The following is a 19,213-nucleotide window of genomic DNA, read 5'->3' as shown; positions in this document are numbered from 1 at the left end:
TCCGGTGCGGGAATTTAGTACAAGGGTCTATTCCAGGGGAACTTTCTTTTATTACTAACAGCCCCTGCAGTGAGGGCTGGAAAGGGAGCGGTTGCTCATGACAGCACATCCACAACCGCAAGTTAAACAAAAAAATAGACAAGTTTCACCGTTCCGATCAGTCGCAGCAATGAAAAAACAAAGCAGAACATCTTGAGCAACTTGCTGCTCTTCCCCGAATTACATCACAACCCTTTGGGAAAGCGTTCGGTCAGCCTAGGTGCTGAAGGGAATTGTATTTCAAATGCACAAGTTTCTCAAAAGCAGAAAATATCACTCCTGGCAGACCTCCTCCCAACAGGAATGCAGCAGAGAGAGAATGCTGCTAGAGGAAGCACAGAAGAGGGTTTTGAACCACCAAGCCCCATGCTCACCAGGATACCTAGGCTAGAGCGTTCTTTAGTACACGTCTGTCCATCTGAAAGAGCCCATCAGGAGACATCCGTGGACGCAGCCTCTTGAATTTACTTAGGTATTTTTTAAAAAACAGAGTTGATGACCTGTCCCCTCTGCACAGAGAGACCACTTGTCACTGAAGAGCCTGGACTTGCTGCTGACACAAACCCCAGTGCCCAGGGTTGGATCCTAGGGCTGGGTTTGCTCCGACGTGGCGGCTGCCGGGGATGGAGAGGCTGCAGAGGCTCCTACTGCCGCGTGGGGCAGGAGACGCTGCCGCCAGCCCCTGGGCTCCCGGGCTCTTCTGGCAGGGCCCCTAAGGTGTTTATGGCGTTTGAAAGCATTTTAACACGTTAAACAAGCTCTTCTCCTGATTTTTTGCCTATTTCAAGCAAAAGGCTATTCATTATCTAAGAGAAATACCATGATTCTAACATCGCTGTCATACATAGCATAAGATTGAGAAATGACTCGAATCAAGTCTTAAGTATTCCCATGGACAAACAAGAGCTTTGCTAGCAGCTTTCAGCAGGTGTAATAAAAGGTACAGCAAGATCAGGGGAAGCTTTTAGACAAACGCTGACTGTTTGCAGGTGCTGCTGGCCAGAACCGTGACAAATAACCCCAGTGTGCTAGGACTTACAGATATCTAAACTGAAGTAAGCTGGAAGGGAAAGAACATTCCAGGCTTGCTAAGTGACCACAGACACTACCTGCGCCAAGGAGAGGCAATATTTCTAAGAAATTATTTTTTCATGGTGAAAGTCTCTAAGCAGAAATCTGCTTTAGAGGGCTGCACTACATCTTATTAAGAATCACTAAGCAGCTACAATGTACTTCAGAAATACTGTTTACAGCCTCAAAAAGAGGATTATATTTATTCTTAAAGAAGGTGGTTCTTCAGAAAAACTGATTTCATCTCAGGATCTATTAAAAGGTCTCATCTCATCCTTGCTAAGTTTGCAAAGCTTTCACTTAAGCAGAAACTAAAGAGGCCCTGGGACTTCCTTGGGATTTTCTCCTTCCTTGCTGATACGTAGCAATTACTTCCAACTTAACGGAAGGCCAGCAGAAGCGGAGCATGAGAGACAGACTTCAGGTGACAAAGGTGACAGCCCCAACAGCAGCACCCATGGTGTCAAGAGCAGCTGCAAATGACTCCAATGAGGAAGGAGTGGGGCTCGTCAGCTCAGAGCGAAGCCCCCCACGGGCTCCATGTGCCAGCACTTACGGTGCCCTCCCGTCCGCGGGCGCGCGGGGCCGTGGCCACCGCTGCCCCAGGCTCCCCACGGCTACGGGAGCGGCTTTCCAGGGCACCGTGACCCAGCGTTCTCCTGCGGCCACGAGGGAATCGCGCTTCTGCACGACGAGGGCGTCTTTGCTGGGTTGTCCCAGCGAGAGCACCAGTGACAAGAACACGTTCTGCTTCTCTGGTCCCTGAGCACAGCTACGCAGCAGCCGCTGACAGTGACTATTTTTGCGCACAGTCCGAGGGGAGCTCTACATGGAATATTAATATTCACGCATCTTATGCTAGCCGCTTTCAAGCTATGGCCGAGATATTAATCCAGTACTTATTCTACCAGAATTGTGTGGCTAATTGCATTCTGCTGTGCAAACCACAATTAGGGTATCACTGCAGCTGACCTCAATCACAGAATTAGCAACAGAGCAATGTCTCCCATGCAGCCTTTCTAGTCAGATGTCCTGCACCATTCTGCTTCCGTGCCAGCAAGATACGAGTACGGAATGAAGCAGTTTTGTTCATAAAGGATTTGGATTTCACTTCTGCTTTTAAGCGGCAGCGTTCAGCAGAATTCACTTCCTTGTTCAGATGAAATTTGCCGTGGAGCTGCGCACAAAGCATTCTCCATCAGCTCCCAACATCAGTGAAACCAAATCCAATGCCCCTGACAAAATAAAGCAGGGTTTTTATTCTTAAATCATGAACAGGACAAGTAAATACTGAAAGTCTGAAGACTTGATTGAAACACCAAATAGAAAAGCAAAGAAAGGCAGGATTTAATTGCTTAAAAAAATGCTAAATATAGGCATAGCCATTCTTAACAGAAAAGTAAACTTCTTATAAGAATCATTGTTCTGATAGTTTTAAAAAGCATCACAAAAGAAATGGGTTTTGTGCCCAAGTAAACTCTGCAGCTTCAAGCACCAAGTGCACATGAGGCACAAAACGCACTGAACAGCTACTTTAGGAATTGTATTCTTTCCAAACAGACCTGAAGATAATTTTATGTTGTTGTTGAAGGACAAGCAATGTCATTTCTTTTTTTTTTTTTTTTTAAATAAAAGAAGTCCTTTCTTTCGAGGTTATTTTCAAGATGTTTGACAGAGTTACTAAAAAGGAGAGATGAACTAAAAACACGTAATTCCCAACCATGGCCCAGTTAACAAAAACCCTTCAAGTTTTCCCATTAAAATACAAAATTAAAGCAAGGGCAAAGGCACCTAAAAATATTCTTGCATGTCAAAACTGGTATGACTTAAAGATGACCTAGTAAAAGGGTTCTGGAAGTCCTATTTCTCTGCATTAGAATTCTTACCAGTTTCTGTCTTTATTAGCCTGGGTGCAGAGCCAAAGCAGCACATTAAGTGCACTGCAAAAACGGTGAACATGAAAAATGGGTTTTCTTTCCTTCTTTTTTCTTTTTAATGTATAGGACCAACCAACACGAACACGCAGCTGTGATGAGAAAATGCCAGATCTCTTAACTCACTTCTGATACAACATCGTTAAATTGCTGTGGGCGTTTCCTGGGACAGACAAGAAACAAGAAACCCAGATCTTCCAAGGCTGCGGAATTAGCCATTCATTTTCCAGCCTGCCCCTTGGGCTGGGAGCAGAGGGAAGGCTGAAGCATCGTGTTCCGGGTGCAGGTAGCACGTGCGTGACACAAAAGCCTCTGGCCCAGCATAAGCCCAGGGCCTCACCGTTTTGTGCTCTCACAGCAGCAGTGAGACTTGTTGAAGCTTCTGCTGTTGGGAAAGCGATTAACTGGGCAGCGGCAGCAGGAACGGGAGAAGCTTTTTGGAGTGGGCAGTGAGGAGTAGAATAAGAATGACCTCCCTTGATCCAGGGATGGCAGGAAGGCTTTCTAGGAAAAGGCAGCGGAAAGCTCTGCTTGTCCAGGGTACAAAAAGAGAAGAGGGGCAGAGGAGATGCATGCCACGCACACGTCCCCACCTCGCACTCGGGAGAGGGGAGTCGAAGCTTGTTCTTCTGCCCCATCGCGTGCACCCTGCTGCTGCCCTGCCCAGGGCTGCGGGTTGAAGAGCATCGGAAGACCCAGGGTGGACTCGTTTCCTCTTCCTCCCAACTTCTGGGTAAGAGCAGAAGGATTGCAAAGAGAACACCCTTTGAAGAGCTGCAGAGGTTTTGTGTTTTAGTCTTCAAGTTTTCAGGGGATCTCCAGCATAGTAACAATGCTGGAGCACCACCACAGGCGCTGCCACTTTGTGGCAACTGAGGAATTAAAACCTGGTTATTTTGAGACAGAAAGTCATCAGCACCTAGCCTAGAGACTCTGACCATCCTCACAGCCCTGCTGAGAGCACCTGTACCACCCAGCGCGGGCTGGTCGCTCTCGGCCAGCCGACCTCGCCACCAAAGCAAAACTGGGGGGAAGACCCTTATTCCCAGGCCGAGGCCTTGGAATATCCACACTTGCTGGGCTTAAGGTTCCCTGGTTAAAGCTGTGCTCGTGCAACACCCTCCAACAGCTCTGGGAGGAGCAAACACCACACCAGGCCCTTCATCCAGAGCTGAGCACGTTGGCGAAGAGGGACTCAAGTCATTTCTGGGACCTCCCCAGGACCACCAGTAAATCTCAGTATTTAATTCAGCAGCTTTCATACCAATTCTAGCTTACCAATTCCTCAGCCAAGGACAGCTCTTTTCGATACCAAGCACACGCAGCAATCTAACAGCAATATCTGTGTTTCTGCATTTTTATCTTCATACAGACAGTACTCAAGATTTGCAGAAAGAATATAGGCAATATTACATAAAAAGCAAATGGCACTGGTGTATCTTGGCTTTCATTTGCTGCGAGGTATTTGTTAAAGTTGTTCACAGGTTGTCAAAAAGTTGCTATTTCAGTCCACAGGCACTTTCAGATTCAGAACCATCTTTTCTATCTGCATCAGCAATTAACAAGTGCAGCACAATTACAGTCACCAGTTAAGCCATTAAAATCGTGTACAGTCGCTTGTGGACAAACACCATGAGAGCCTACACATGCTGGGAAGCATTAAACGATAGCACCTGCACAGTCAAACACGTACCTACATATTTCTCAATTAAGGAGAATTTAGCACGTCCACAGATTAAGAAATATTGAAATCAGCTTGACCGCAGAACAAGAACTGCTTCAGCAAGATGTGGACAGTATCTACCCCGGGCTGCAGGAACTGCAGAGCATTCCCTCCTTGGCAAAGTGAAAAATCTCAAGTATTCTGTGCAACAAGCACCAACGGTATCCACGGACGTTTATATCCAAGAGAACGTCTGTCCCAGCGTACAAGTTCTGGCTGTGCAGCTCTTGCAAGAGCTCCAGCTTAAATGAACACTGCCAGATCAGACCGAATTTATGTGCAGCCCTGGGATTGCGGGGAAGCTACAAGCAGTTCTTTAACTCATGCTTTAAGTGGTAAACTTAGACCGCACAAGTTTCTATTTAATAGAAGTTAGAGAAGAAAACACGTCTCCAGTTTAAAAATACACCTACTGCAGTTTGCTTTGCAGAGGACTTGACAGGGTCCTTCCCACGCTAGACAACCCGTGATATTTCGCCACGTTCAGGGAAAATTCAAGGCCAAGCAGCAACTCTTGTGACGCTGAAAGGAGGAGCCAGGGAACAGCGCTAAGGAGTCCTCCGATTACGACTGCTGAGCAAGCGAAAAGCTCCACAGCTCCCAGGCGTGGTGCTGGAGCCGTGACCTCTAACCCATCGTTACTCGGTAGGATTTAGACACAGAGATGCATGGAAAATTGTAGTATGAGCAGTTAATCTTCTGAACTCCTAACACAAAGGGCAGCAGCAATCACAGACATGGAATTTTCTTTCTATAATCCTGGGGGCTGTGGGCTCCCAGCCACCCCGGGGTGGCAGAGGAGCCTCAAGCCAAATGTTTCTCCAAGACCTTCTGACAGAGAAGGTCTCACGCAATCCACTAGCAAAGCTACATTTCCCATCCCTGGAAGTGGCTGCTGTCACCCTTGCAAGCACACTGGAAAACGTAGAAAGGAGTGAAGTCTTGAATAAGAAAGTATTAGAAGACTGGCAAAATAAGAACGTAAGAGCAGAATGCAAAAAAAAACACCGAAGCCAGGACAGTGAATGCTGGCTTTTACTGCAGATCTGTGGTGCCCAATTCAAACAACAATCACGCAATAAATCAAGAACTGGTACAGGGACACCGGGAGTGAACATGAAACCCCCTCCTTGCCACTTGCTGTTGGCCAGACAGCAGCAGAGGAAGTTCTACATCTGAGTTGGAGACGTAATGAAGATAGTTACGTAATGCTAATTTAGGTCTCAAACAAATTTACAATACACCTTCACAAAACAAGCATCAGTGCAATTCCAGACATGCATAAACTGGTTGCAAAATCTTTGCAATCATCTTTGATTAAAAAAAAAAAAAAAAAAAAAAAAAAAAAAAAAAAGCTGACACTGCATCAATTCTGCATTGCTACAAGGGGAAAAGAGTGGCAAATGCAGAGAAGTCAGCCAGATCCCTGTGTGGGCCAGTAATTTCACACTCTTGAGTGAACAAATAACTGCAATCTAGTAACAGCTTATAAATCAGCTTATATATACTGCATGAAACAGTATTGCCTCCATGCTGCCTCCATTTTGTATGTCTATAAAAGAAACACTTCTCTTGTCCAACATCTTTAAAAAACTCAGTCAAAGGCGCGTGGATTTGCTGGAATGCAAGATTCTCATTGGGGCAATTTTGTCATTTTGCACTTTCTCTCCTTAATCCTTGTCTGGCAGAACAGCACTAAATGCACAGGGCAGAAAGTGTGCATGGAAGCAGAACATCCCACCGGTGCGGTATGGGGCATCTGTCCGGCCGGGAAGCTTTCCCGGCCGCCGGAGCGCGGCGTGCACAGACACGCAGCCGTGCTCCGGCCACACCACTCGAGACGCTGGGTCACGCTTTTTCATTCAAGAACAGCGCAGAAATTCAAAGTATTTCAAACACATTCAGAAGAAGGCCTCATTTATTGCCATACTGTGAAATGGGGAGAAACCACAGATCTCTTTGCCTCAGCACAGGCACATTCAGTGTAAAAGGTGTTTAAATGCCCTCTACAAGGATCATCAGTGCAGTGTACAAAATCTTGTATCTGCGGGATCCTCCCTGGGATTTTGTGCAGGGATTTCCCAGAAATTACAACCATGGATTAGATGGATACAGGCACAAATTCAAGAGGAAACTGTGTTAGGAGAGGCCACTTAGGTTAGCTGGCTTGTACGGACACCAAGTGAGGTAGCAAAGACAGTGAAAGTACATCAAACATTTGGGGAGAAGAAGCAAGAACAAAGCAAAAAGAGTACCTCGCACTTCTATAGTGGCGTTGGCTACGGGAGAGTTTGAGAACACAAACACGCACAAGTATTCCCCTGACTCCTCTGCTCTGGGCTTCAGAATCCTGCAGACAGGGAGAGAACACATGAGCCGCGTTAGGTACCGTGTTAGCAACCCCAAGTGAGCAGCCGAGGAATTAGTTCTTTCTTTCCCCAAAGACTTTCATCTTTTAACTGAATGTCACAGCTATAAACGGTTAATTTAAGGCATGTTGTGCTGGTGCACGTACTTAAAGTAAGTATGTCATTTGACTAGAGAAAGGATAAAGTCTGAAAAGTCAGTACCGTTTTACCTAGAGAAGCTAGAGTAAGCTTAAAAGCAAAGAAGGAGACTGAAATCTGTTATATCATACACTGCAGTTTGATGCAAGACATCTTCAAGCCACTAGTCTGCTTGGAAAATTAGGCAGGTGTGACCTTCTGTTGAGAGAAGAAGGTGATTTACACATGCTATCTGCACAGAAAAGATTTATAGCAGATCAAATTGAAATGTGAGAGACTACAAATATAACCAAGGCTGGCACTGTCAGCATCATCTCAGAAGCTGTTCTCTTTTTTAATAACAGATATGGAACTGGCCCATTAACAGTCTTCTCCAATTCAGACTGGACATGGGAAAACTGCAAAAGCTGGTCGAGCCACGAAAGCAAAACACTGCACTGGGGTCTGCAGCCACTTCAAATTCCAAAAGACCCTGATGCAACAACAACAAACAGAGGGAAAAACAGATGCAGGTCAGCTAGAAAAAAACCGGAGCTGCAGTAAACACAAAAACAAAGAATTTGTTAAACGTGGTGCAAACTTCAAGCCCACCAGCTTTTGCTGTCCGTCAAAAAGCTCTTGGACATGACTAAGTTGACGTGGTCTGTAGATACCCCTCAGATATCTACCTATAAAAGGCTTCTTTCTTAGAGCAGGGAAACATACTATGATGTGATATGGAATCTTTATTCCAATATCACATTTCCATAGCATAAAACAAACCGCTATACCTTCCCAACCCTCCTTTACTGAAAGCAGCTTGGTGTTCTTTTGTTTTAAGGACATTAAGTGAATTGCATGCAGATGAACATAAATCTTGTAGAACACTGTAATAAAAGAATTAAATTGCACATGTGGAAAAAAAAAAAAAAGCTGCAGCTTGATACAATACTTTAAAACTCAAGTCTCACCATGTTTACAGCATTTACTTTCCAGAGCCACCAGTAAAAGCCTAAAGGTGGTTATAAATAAAGCTAAGAAACTTTTCAGAGAGCCAATTATATACCCACTTTTTAGAGTTAGCATTAAAAGACTTAGCAAGACAAGCAGCAGTTGCTTCCAATTAGCATTGACCAGCACGGCAATATTTGTAACTTCAGCTGGATGCAGGCGAAGTGTCCCTGAGAAGAGCCCAAGTGAAGAGAGGTGAAGGACTCAAGCATGTCCCTCGCTCCCAACCTGCTGCCGGGGCTGGCAGAGAGCAGCACGTGCCCAGCTGCTGTCTACCAGGCAGGTAAGGGCTTGCTCAAGCCACGCTCTACCCGTCAGTTTTTATCCACTACAGGCAATGTTTAAGGAACACGGGGAATACCTCAAACATTGCATTCCGTCAGTTCTACGGAGGTCGATTTTTAAAGGATGAAACTATGGCAGCCTATTGCTAGAGTATTCTTACCATAAATCATTAGAGCACTTAAGTGCAAACTGGTATGGCTGCAAAGTCTTAAGGACACAGAAGCCCTTGAACCAAAGTCGCTTGGCCAATGGTTTCCCTCAGTCCCGTGGTTTTAGAAGGGTCCATCTCTTCACAGCTGCAAATTTTTCAGCAGATGCAAGTAGTATTTTCTTCCATTTAGCTCAGCAACATGTCACCTAACTCAGAATTAGCCGAGTAGGAAGGTAGAAGTGCTGACTCTTCCGAAGTACAAGTGAAGACCAGGTGACAGCTTTGCCACCTGCCACTTCTACGATCCTCAAACTACGGGATATCCAGAAGCACTTGCTGTCACTGCTTGGAAAAGAATACAGTTCTAACAACTCTTGATCATTTTGGATTAAAAAGCTTTGCTGAAAAGCCATGCTTTGGGTTTTCCAAGTACAGCTGCATTCCAGCAAGAATAGTTTTATCAAGGTTGAACAAAGAACTGGGGAGGATGTGTTCCATCTCCAACAGTACATGACTTCCATGTTAATACAACATGAGGCAGGACTTTCTAAGAGGATGTTTTCACCCGTGAGTTCTGGATGGTCCACAAGGCTGTACTTGAAGCACTAGCCGTATTTTACAGCAAATAAACTCAAGTCTGAAACACCAAGAACTTGAGACTTTTTTTGCTAGGGAAACAGAACACAAGATTTAGCAAATCATGGAAAATATCAAAAAAGCTTCTCGAGCTTAAATTTAATAAATTGTTTTAATTACATTCATGTTGAAATTGCTTCCATGAGTCCTCACTGACAGAAGGATTATATTTCTGGATCAAAAGAGAACAACTTCATCTGAAGTTAAGGAGTAAGGAACAGGTCAAATGCAGAACAATCCCATGCAGAAAAAGGACACAAAGGCTGAAACCACAACATGCAGCAAAGCAGCCTGCAAATGAGTAGAAATTCGAGAGCTACCTTTTAAATACCAAGTCACCAAATGCTCTAACAGTCCCCGCACTGCAGCGGGCTGTACTAAAACCCTTATTCACCAGGAACAAATGCCCGTCTTACAGACCATCCTCCCCACCTACTCCTTCTGCAAGGAATTACAACTGCAAGTTTAATTCCTCCTGCACAGAGGCACTTGGAAGGAAAGGTCCACCCAAGGATGGAACAGATTATAGAGGAGTCAGCCTTGATGCTTGTTTTCTTGGACAGTAACATGGGATTCTTGACAATCTTGCAGGGACATCCCTCAAGCAAGTGCTTTGGTACAAGACTGCTCATTAAATAAGATTTGGGACCCTAATAAACATTAGGGGGAAGAAAGCAGACCCTTTAAAACACTCCCAGCGTAAAACAAGGCACCAAAGAAATAAAAGGATGTAATTATAGAACTAAATGAGACTTTTTCTAATTGCAAACCTGCACAGATAATCCAAAATGATTTGAAGTGGAAAAAAAAGGAAAAGTTTGAACACCTACATTCAGTCAGGATAAAAAAAATAAAAAATAAAAGACTTCCATGACCCATAACCTCATGGGAGGATACTCTGCTACAGCAATTAAAATCAAGGCCAGAAAGCAAGTGCAGTGATAAAGAGCCCACCGTGCTCTGCTGGAGACTAGAGAAGCCGAAGGCTTCAGGTTTGCTTCATCCTTCAGTGCAGAGGGACTGAGCGCAGGGGAGCAGATGCTGTGTCCAGATGCAGGCACCTCCTTCCAGCAACAAGGTTAGCGGGAGGGTGAAGGTGGTGACAGCGCTCTAGTGTCTCCAAAGGGCAAGTTGCCACCAGTGGTTAAAACATTATTTAAATGTTCTCCATTCTAGCTTAACACTGCTGAAAAACCTGCATCAGCCGTCTACGCTGGCATCAACAGAACAAAAGGGGAAAGAAATAAGGGAAGAAATCCGCATGAACAGCACAGACCTCATCAGTGAGCAAACCCTCCTACATGCGAATCAACTGCACAGCAAGAAAGTCCCATCTTGGGAATGCAGAAGCCCTCAAAGAATTTATCCTACAAGAAAATGGAGAAGGGGGCTGACTGCACTCTGCTCTCTTGAGACAGACCATACAGAGACAGAACCTGCACATGGGAAACGGATTAATGACCAAAACATGGATGCACTGACAAATACGAAGCACAAGTGATAGAGCTGTACTGGTTCAATCAAGATTTGGTAAAATTTCTTAGTAGCACAAGTGATAGAGCTGTACTGGTTCAATCAAGATTTGGTAAAATTTCTTAGTACTCCGACTACACATCAGTGACACCTCGGGAATGCAGTCTTTCATCTTCCATGGCTAGAAGACAACTAACAGAGCTGATTTCAGCAGTGATTTACGTGCAGCGTCTTCCCTGCGTGATAAGAATTCACAGCTACAAATGTAGACATAATGTCAACATAAGCAGGATATAGACTGCACAATATACTCAAGAGAAAAGAACTCTAGACTCTGTCTGTGCCTGCGTCACGTGCAATCTAGAGGAGCACTACAGGAGCTTACTCTGAACTTCCGGACTACTTGCCAAAGAAACTGATGTTACGTTTATGCAGACACCGTGTTTGCAGAAAACCAATCGAGTGGGCTACAGGCAACCACCTTTCCGGCACCTTCCTTCTAACAGGACTCCCACCCGCACGTAGGGAGCCTTAAGGCAGCCTGGTCACCCCACACAGCCTAATGCTGCGAAGTCCCAACATCCCACCGTTTCTCGGAGCCATAGAGCTACCAAGTCTGTCGCTCCGCAGGGCAGGATCACGGCAGCTCCGAACGGACTCACTTGTACTCTGTAGTGTTGGTAGATTTCCTGGTGCCGGGGATCTCCTCTCCGTTCCTCACCCAGTAACTGGCAGAAAGGGGGCTGGGACTTGTGCTGAGGTTACACTGCAGTGTCACGGCGGGCCCATACTGATGGATGGTGACGTCCTCGCTGGCATTGATCCTGGGCTCTGAAACAAGGGAATGTTAAATAGCAACAAACCTCCACGACGACTGCGCCGCACTAGTCTAAAAGGCAGAGGAAGCGGGGAAGGGAAGGAGGCTACACAAGGAAGGGCACTGCACTAATTTGGGAAAACACCAAGAAGTCACAAGAAAACTGCTGACCACCAGCAAAGGCAACACCTTAGCAATCAGCTTCCCTATAGGGGGAAAAAAAAAGATTTAGACCATTCTTTTTTGAAAAAAAATATCAAATATCTCTACAGATTTCTGCATAACATTGTTACTTGCTTTTTACACGCTATTCATCTTAACAGAGTTAGTTGCATGTCCTGTGACAGTATGTAGGAAGCCAGCTACCATTTCTTGAAGCAATTTGTTTCTGATTACTAGTTGGTTCATCCACTTATTCTGAGGTTTCAAAACAAACCCATTTTCTACATAGAAAAGCCTTCGAAGTTAAATAGTCTGCAAACATTATCTCTGGGCTTTCGCTCTGCAGCAGAAAAAGCTGATTTCCACGTAAGAAAAACCTCCTGTCTGCAGCAGGACCCCTTTCCGTGCAAGGTGTGAGCACGGCTCTGCTAGGATGAAACCCTACGGAGACAGCGGGCAAAGCTGCTTTTTGATGCATCTTAAGAGAGGAGTCATCCTGTGCGTGCAAGATACTTTGAACAGGGCAACTTACAACATCTGAAATTACAGCAAATACTTGATGTGAATAAGGCACAAGTCTGATGAAGAATGCATGAAAACAGGCCTTAATGCAGGGCAATTTAAAAAATTACATGCCATGTTAAAATTAGAAAGTCAGGAGCTATTTAATTTATAGAGTAATGTTAAATGTAAATATTAATGAAGAAAAAAAGAAATCAACTTTCATTTAAAAAACCCAGCACAAGAGTTTCAGACTTTGCTGGTTACGCTGGGTAACTGAACCCAGGCTGGTTCACTTCACAGTCTCACCTGGTAAGGTTAAATTCAGATTATTTATCAGTAAGGCTTTTCAAAAGCAACAAGACTAACTTCAGGGCATTGTCCTTAAATTCAACGAGTTTTCTTAAAATTGGGCAGGTGGTTAGCGCTGATTTTTTTGAACAGCCCGAGACAAATTTCCTCCCATACTTGGGGGAAAAGGCCCATGGCTTCGCAGCTGGTTTCTAGCAGTCTCAAAACTGCTTCACGTAAGGTTTTGGGAGGACAGATTTAGTCATACCCATGCAGGCTTCTGCATATAAAGCACTTGAAAAATCAAAGATTGTACGAGAAGTGCAAAATGCCAGTACCATCGAGAACAGTGCACTTCGCATCGCTTAACATTTGTCCCTCCCATGCCGTATTTAGACTGCTGTCCAGAGAGACAAGGTGAAAAAATATTCATCTACTGCCAAGCTGACAAAGCCATTTGGCTCCTGTATATCCTCCTCACCCTTCTTCAGCAGGCCAGCCACATAACTTCTTTTCCCAGCTATTTGAAATCCCCACTATCGTTTAACTAGAGAAAACAAATGGGCAGTTCCTGGAGTTCCTTGTGGCGCGTCGCAGAGACGCTTCCCCGTTCGCGCACGCTCTCAGCTGGGAACTTCACCCGTGCACGGATCGGAGGCTCCTACGGGGCACAAAATGGAGCTATATCCATTTAACAGGAGCTATATCGTACTGCACTTTTCCATCTCCAACAAAAAGCTCATGCGCCTTCTTGGGCAAACACTAGCAGAGCATTGAAAATAGTTTTTGGAATGTGTTTGAAATAGGAACTCAGCATCAGAAGATTTTTATACAGAAATTGCTTCTGCTCAATTCACTGAGCACACTGGCTTCTCCTGCGAGGGTTTTTCTTTGACATGGAAAGCGGTGCCTGCAAGTTTCTGGTCTGCAAAATAGACAAAGTATTTTCCTTTTAAGGAGAAGCTGGCAGGACAGGCTCACTGAAATGGAGAATTCCAACACCGTTTAGTCAGAAAATTCCCATTTCTAAAGCAACCTGGAGGTGGCACAGCCAAGGCAGCCGCACAGACATTCTGAGTGACTTCAAACAAGATGCCCCCCATGTTGCAGGAGCTGCTTGGAGATGTGTTTTTCTGTCTCCTGTACTGCTGTGCAGATGCTTCATATCCGTGTGCTCCGATTCCCAAGCCATAGCTGGCCACGTATCTTAACACGTGCAGGACTACAGAGCAGAAGCATAAAAGTATTAGTTGGACATTGTTCCTCATACCAACACGAATAAAAAGCACCAGCAGAAGAATCCTCATGGGTACAAGGCACTTTGCAAGGAGTCACCACACACACTGCAGATTAGTAAGGCTGGATGCAGGTATGGCAAGAAGCCTTCAACTGGGGACGAAGATGGAAGGTTAAACTTCAGCCCCCAGAACAGGTTAGTTCCAACGGCCTGGGAGGAGGGAACACCCAGCTTTCCATATGGAGACATCTTCACAGGAATCCACTCCCACCATGAGTTGCCACAAGAACAGTGTTACTGACTTCACGTATGAAAAGGATTTTCTTCCTCAGTAGGTTACTCAAATGGACTGGACAATGAGGAGAACAGAAATACCACAGATGTTTCCATATGTGAATGAGAAGCTAAAGGGCTTGGCGGAGGAATGGAGAGAGTTCCAGGAGATGTTACTTCCTGCAGAAAACTGAAGCGCGGTCTGAAGGTAATACCGTTTCCTAAAATTACACAGCTCTTGTTATTGGAGGCATTACACAAAGACCCCAGATGCGAGTCCTTTGGGACCTCAAAGGATAGGGGAGGGATGAGGCATTCGGGCTGAAAGCTGAGCAGGATGGAGCCAAACAACCCAAAGCTACTTCAGTTTAAGCAGCTGCACTCCATTGGGTTGCTTCTCTGCTTGTTTCTCCACACGTATCAGTGTCCTTCCATTTCCTGGAGGGAGGTTCTCTGATCCATCAGCACCGACTGTCACAGGCCCCTTGCGCGCTTGCAGCTTTGGATGGGGACGCGGCCAGTCCAGAGAGCCGGTGCCCGGGAGAAGGGCAGCCAGAGCTGCCCGTGCTCGAGACCCCTCCAGGTAACCCTCAACACAACGGGGACGTAACCACAAAGTGTGACACTTTGGTACTACGACGAAAATCAGTGGTGCCTAGGGGCCTAGTGAAACCGGGGGAAAGGGCTAGAAAATGTCTCCCCTCTGCCGTTCACCTGCAGAAACCACCAAGGAGGAGCAGGAGAATTTGCTTTTGGCACTGCAAATGTAAGTCACGCTGCATTATGCATTTCCTTGCTAGCAAATGCGAGAGCTGTTGCACAGCTTACACAAAGTGAAATGGGGCTCTTCTAGATCGACTCTGATAAAACAGGTGTCCAACTGTGCCAGGGACTGCTTAAAAAGCCAGCAGGACACAGAAGAGACTTGTAAAAACAAAGAATAAAAGTAATTCTGGGTCACGTATTCTCTACTCTTGAGATCTTTTCAGTTGCCAAAAGTTGCACTCGCAGCTGCAAGTCATTCACCTGAAGCTCAGTTTAACACTGGGAAAAGAATTCTTTCCCCTCCCTTTTTACAGTGTAGCTTAAGAGCTGCATCAGTTTGGTGCTGCCACATCAGAGAACTCATTAGGAAACATGCTGCTGTTCAGAGAGGAAGAGAAACACCATGACTTTATGGAAAGATCTACACATTGAAGGTCACATGTAACTGGAAGGGAGAGTTGTGCAGAAGTACATATGCAACCAAAGCCACGTGCGGAAGGCATTCCGAGAAATCCCAAGAGAACAGAGGAAATAAAACCAAAACTGTGAGATATGGAAGAACAGATAAATCAAATAGAAAGGCACTCATGGAGAAGGCAGCACTAGGACAGCTGGAAACCTACTACAAAACTAAAGGGGGAGGGAGGAAGCAAAAGCAACACAAGGCTCATTTGCACACAGAAGCCATAAAACATCCACGGGTTTTCCCAAGTCCTTTGATCCTAGGGAGGAAAGGCACAAAAGGCAAACACACCGGAGAGGTTTGGGTGCAGAACAACAGGACAAGGTGGAAGAGGGTCTAGTGAGGGACACGGGACAAGGCAGGGTCACCAGACTGCCTCTAGTCACTACTGTACCACTACGGCACGGTGCTCCACTCACTCTGCAGGACGCTTATAGTAGCCTGGGCTCGAATCCACGTTATGGAGGGGTTTTGCCTCAAGTCATTCCTCCTGGGATCGTTGCTGGCCCTGCACTCGTAAGTCCCAGAGTCTTCCAGCGTAAGGCGGGTTATCCTCAGCACACTCACCCCATTGGCCCCGTAGGCAGTGTTAATGGTGACCCGGCGCTTCCGAGCGCCATCCCACAGCTGTTTGAAAGCCTCAGCCCGGTTGACTTCCGCATACCACCACTGGATCTCTGGAGTGGGGTTCCCAACCACATCACAGTACAGTTCAAAGGCGTCCCCCGTGAGCTTAGTTTCTGACATGGGCGACTTGACAAACCCAGCTAGAGGGAGGGGCAGCAGAAACGTAGTGACAGACCAGCAGAAAATAAAAGAGCTTGTAAAGAACAAAGCAATGAGGTGCAGAAAACAGTCAGATAAGACATTAGCATCCACAATAACAGCTGTTAACATAATTTGCATTGAAGAATAAAGCAAAATTGAAGCACAGCGAGCTCCAGTGGCTGCAGGTGGTTATGTGGTAGTGGGGAGCGCCCGGCGCTGCTCCGCGCAGCTGACGGGGTCCCGGCCTTGCACTGCGCAAACTGGGGCCCTGGCAAGTGTTCAGGGAGCAAGGGCAGGCATCTTTCTGGGGAGAGTTCACTTGTTTTATACTGTCTAGCTACAGGAAAAAAAAAGAAAACCCTCAAGCCCCTGCCCTGCGCAGCCCTCAGTAGTGAGAACCCTGCTTTGACCTTTTCTTCCTTCTATTTTGGACTCGGGAGGAAGGGAGTTCCCCAAGACACAAGCGACCTACTTTCCTGAAGTCGCCAGATCACCACAGCTGCAAGAGTCTCACAGTCCTCTGCGGTGAAGGGCTTTTAGGGGGGTATGTGCACAGGCAACAACGTCAGTTCATTCACTTGGGGAAACAGTACCAAGTGGGTTCCAAGAGAATAAGCAGTATGTTTTTTTTTTTTAAAAAAAAAAAAAAAAGAAAGATGCAGCACTGAAATTCAGTATCAGGCCAAAATAACCCTTTTCGTGGCATGAATTTCTTCAGTACTTACCATGTTGAGGACAGTGTTATAAGCACACATAAAACTGCCCTTCAATCCTATTTTCAAAGGTATCTGTTGGAAAAAAGGTCACTTTAAAGCTAGTCCCTTTCCCTCTGCCCTCCTCCCAACATTAGAGATTAGACTGCAGCTGGCCAGACAGATTATGCAGCAAAACCTGTCACACTGCTGCGCTCTCTGGGCAGCAGCAGTTGTCACCAGCAGCAGCTGAGAGTGCCACAGAGCTGATAAAACACATTGTGCCATCCCTCTCCTCAAATCCACTCCCTGCTTTTAGGAAGTGGCTTGGAAGACAATTCAATGACAACTCAATTTGCATTAAAAAAAAAAAAAAAGGTGGATCTGAAGCTCTGGTAAAACTTCTGCTGCACTCACCGAATAGCACACTCCCCTCCCCATGGCTTAGCCACACTTAATTTGTTACAAGATACATGAAGCAGCCAAACCCAGGCGTACGCTGGCAGCCAATCCCTCGGGAAGTTTACGCCACGGAAACTGCGATAGATAAAGAACCATCCAAGCAAACACAGACCAGGAGCCCAAGGCACGGGCAGGAACGGCCCCTCGCTGGCGCGGTGCTGCTGCTGCTGCAGGTAAGGGCTACGAGAACAGTCAGAGAACCACATGGGCACGGGAAAGCCTTCAGTTACAAGCTGGATATGGAGCCTCCAGCCCGGTGCTTCAGCATTAATGGTAGGGGAAATTTAGGCTCAGTGGAAATACCCACAAATAACCCATGGCTGCAGGCATGGTGACGAAGAGCTCTCACTCTGCACAGGTCCTCATGAGCAGCACTAACAAACCTCACCAAGGGGGCTCTTGCTGCTTCTGAGGCTAACACGGATACATGGCTTTCACAGGGCTGCCTTGGACACTGGCAGGGACCAGGTTATCATCTTGCTCTGCTGGACTGTCCCGTTTCAGGGGCTGCTGAATGAGCACCTTGTATTTCCACGAGGACAGAAAGTGAGCAGCAGGACCTGGATCTAAGCAAATGTGGGTTTATGAGAAGCAAAAGGCTAAAGCAGTAGCATTTGGCATAACCTAGTTTAATTCCAAGTACTAATTATTGGATCCCTCCCCTGGATACAATAGCCTTGTTTCCCTGCATATCATTTTCATGACACGGAAGCACCACTCACGGCCAGAGGTGACAGCATCTCAGGGCAGACTGCTCAGAAAGAGACCATGATCCTACAGATTCCCACTTCCCCTCAAACATGGATCCACAGGGACGGCAACAGCCCTGTCATAAGCCACAAGACAGGCACCTTAAACCTGAGGCTGCAACCGGATCCCACTTCTCCAGCTGTCCAGGTGGCTCAGAATCCACGTCTGCATCACGAGCACCTCGGCCCGCTCTGGTGGCAGGGGTGAAGGGGGGGAGATGACAACACAGCAGCAGAAAGAAGCCCCCACAGCCAACGCGACACCGCTCCAGACAACGCGCACTTAGAACAACCACGGGCTGAACTGCTCTTCGGGCTAACAACAGACATATTAACGCGCAGGGTAAATTCTCTCGTTCAAAGGAGTATTTGTATTTTGAAGAGCACAAGTTAATAAAAACTTTTCAGTTTTTGACAGTTTTGATTATCAAATTCTTTTTTTTTTTAATCAACTAAGCTGTTAAAATGGTCAAAGCTGCGCATGGACAAAGCTTGAAAAAGTGGGAACATCCCCAAGATTAAACTGGACAACTGCACGCGAAGGCCTGTTTAGTAAACATTCATGAGCTTAAGTTTTAATTCCCAGGTTTCTATCACTTTGCAATCCTCTTGGAGGAGAAAAAAAAAAAGGGGGGGGGGGGAAATCCCTCAGATTACCACAAATTTCAATGCAATACAATTATTCTGATGTGGAGAGAAAGTGTTTTCAGTGTAGACCATTATTAACAATAGCAATGAAAAACTAGATTTGCTGGGAGCCACCCCTGCCTCATCCATCCAAAAGATCCAATTGCTCTACAAAAAGATACTCCAGAAAGGGACACAATTCTGGAAGGAAAAACGTGAATGCAGGTGGCAGAAAAGGCACCACCTGCAGTTTAATAAACCCTCCGCATTACGAAGGACTGGCAGTGCTATTTAAAACCCTCCACCAGAACCTCAGGTCAGTGTTTTGCATTTTCAGCAGTTCAGGAACAGCAAGGCAACATACATCAAACAGCATCTGTAAGTGGAGGCAATGCTTCCAGCTACTGCACATCTGCCAGAGGGCCATTTCTGATTAAGGTATCTTGCTGGAAGCTGCAAACAGACCAGTATCGAGCAGATACATTAAAATAAAAATTATTTATTTATTTACTTACATGCACTGCTCTCTGTAATACAGCAGAACTCAAAAAAAAGAAAAAAAAAAAAGATCTGCAGAGCAGAGTACTCCTGCTTCTT

General features: G+C 45.9%; 1 protein-coding gene across 2 annotated transcripts in view; it reads right to left on the bottom strand.

Moving 5' to 3' along the window:
• The window catches only part of NPTN (neuroplastin), a 52,041-nt gene that overhangs the window by 14,160 nt on the left and 18,668 nt on the right, over positions 1-19,213 (bottom strand). Inside the window, exons 1-3 of one of the 2 annotated variants that reach the window (XM_088538180.1) lie at positions 15,738-16,080; positions 11,472-11,640; positions 7,023-7,117 (exon numbers count right to left, since the gene is read on the bottom strand). In XM_088538180.1, the coding sequence (XP_088394306.1) occupies positions 7,023-7,117; positions 11,472-11,640; positions 15,738-16,065 (592 nt within the window). In that variant the 5' untranslated portion in view covers positions 16,066-16,080. Of the gene's footprint in view, positions 1-7,022; positions 7,118-11,471; positions 11,641-15,737; positions 16,081-19,213 lie in introns of those variants that run through there. The other variant, XM_088538181.1, reaches the window with a different exon arrangement.

This window comes from Tinamus guttatus, unplaced genomic scaffold, assembly GCF_059628265.1.
Source record: "Tinamus guttatus ecotype Peru unplaced genomic scaffold, ASM5962826v1 Tinamus_guttatus_pri_ptg000942l, whole genome shotgun sequence".
Classification (NCBI taxonomy): Eukaryota; Metazoa; Chordata; class Aves; order Tinamiformes; family Tinamidae; genus Tinamus; species Tinamus guttatus.
The sequence above is the reverse complement of the archived record's forward strand: the minus strand, read 5'-3'. Positions and strand labels throughout refer to the sequence as shown.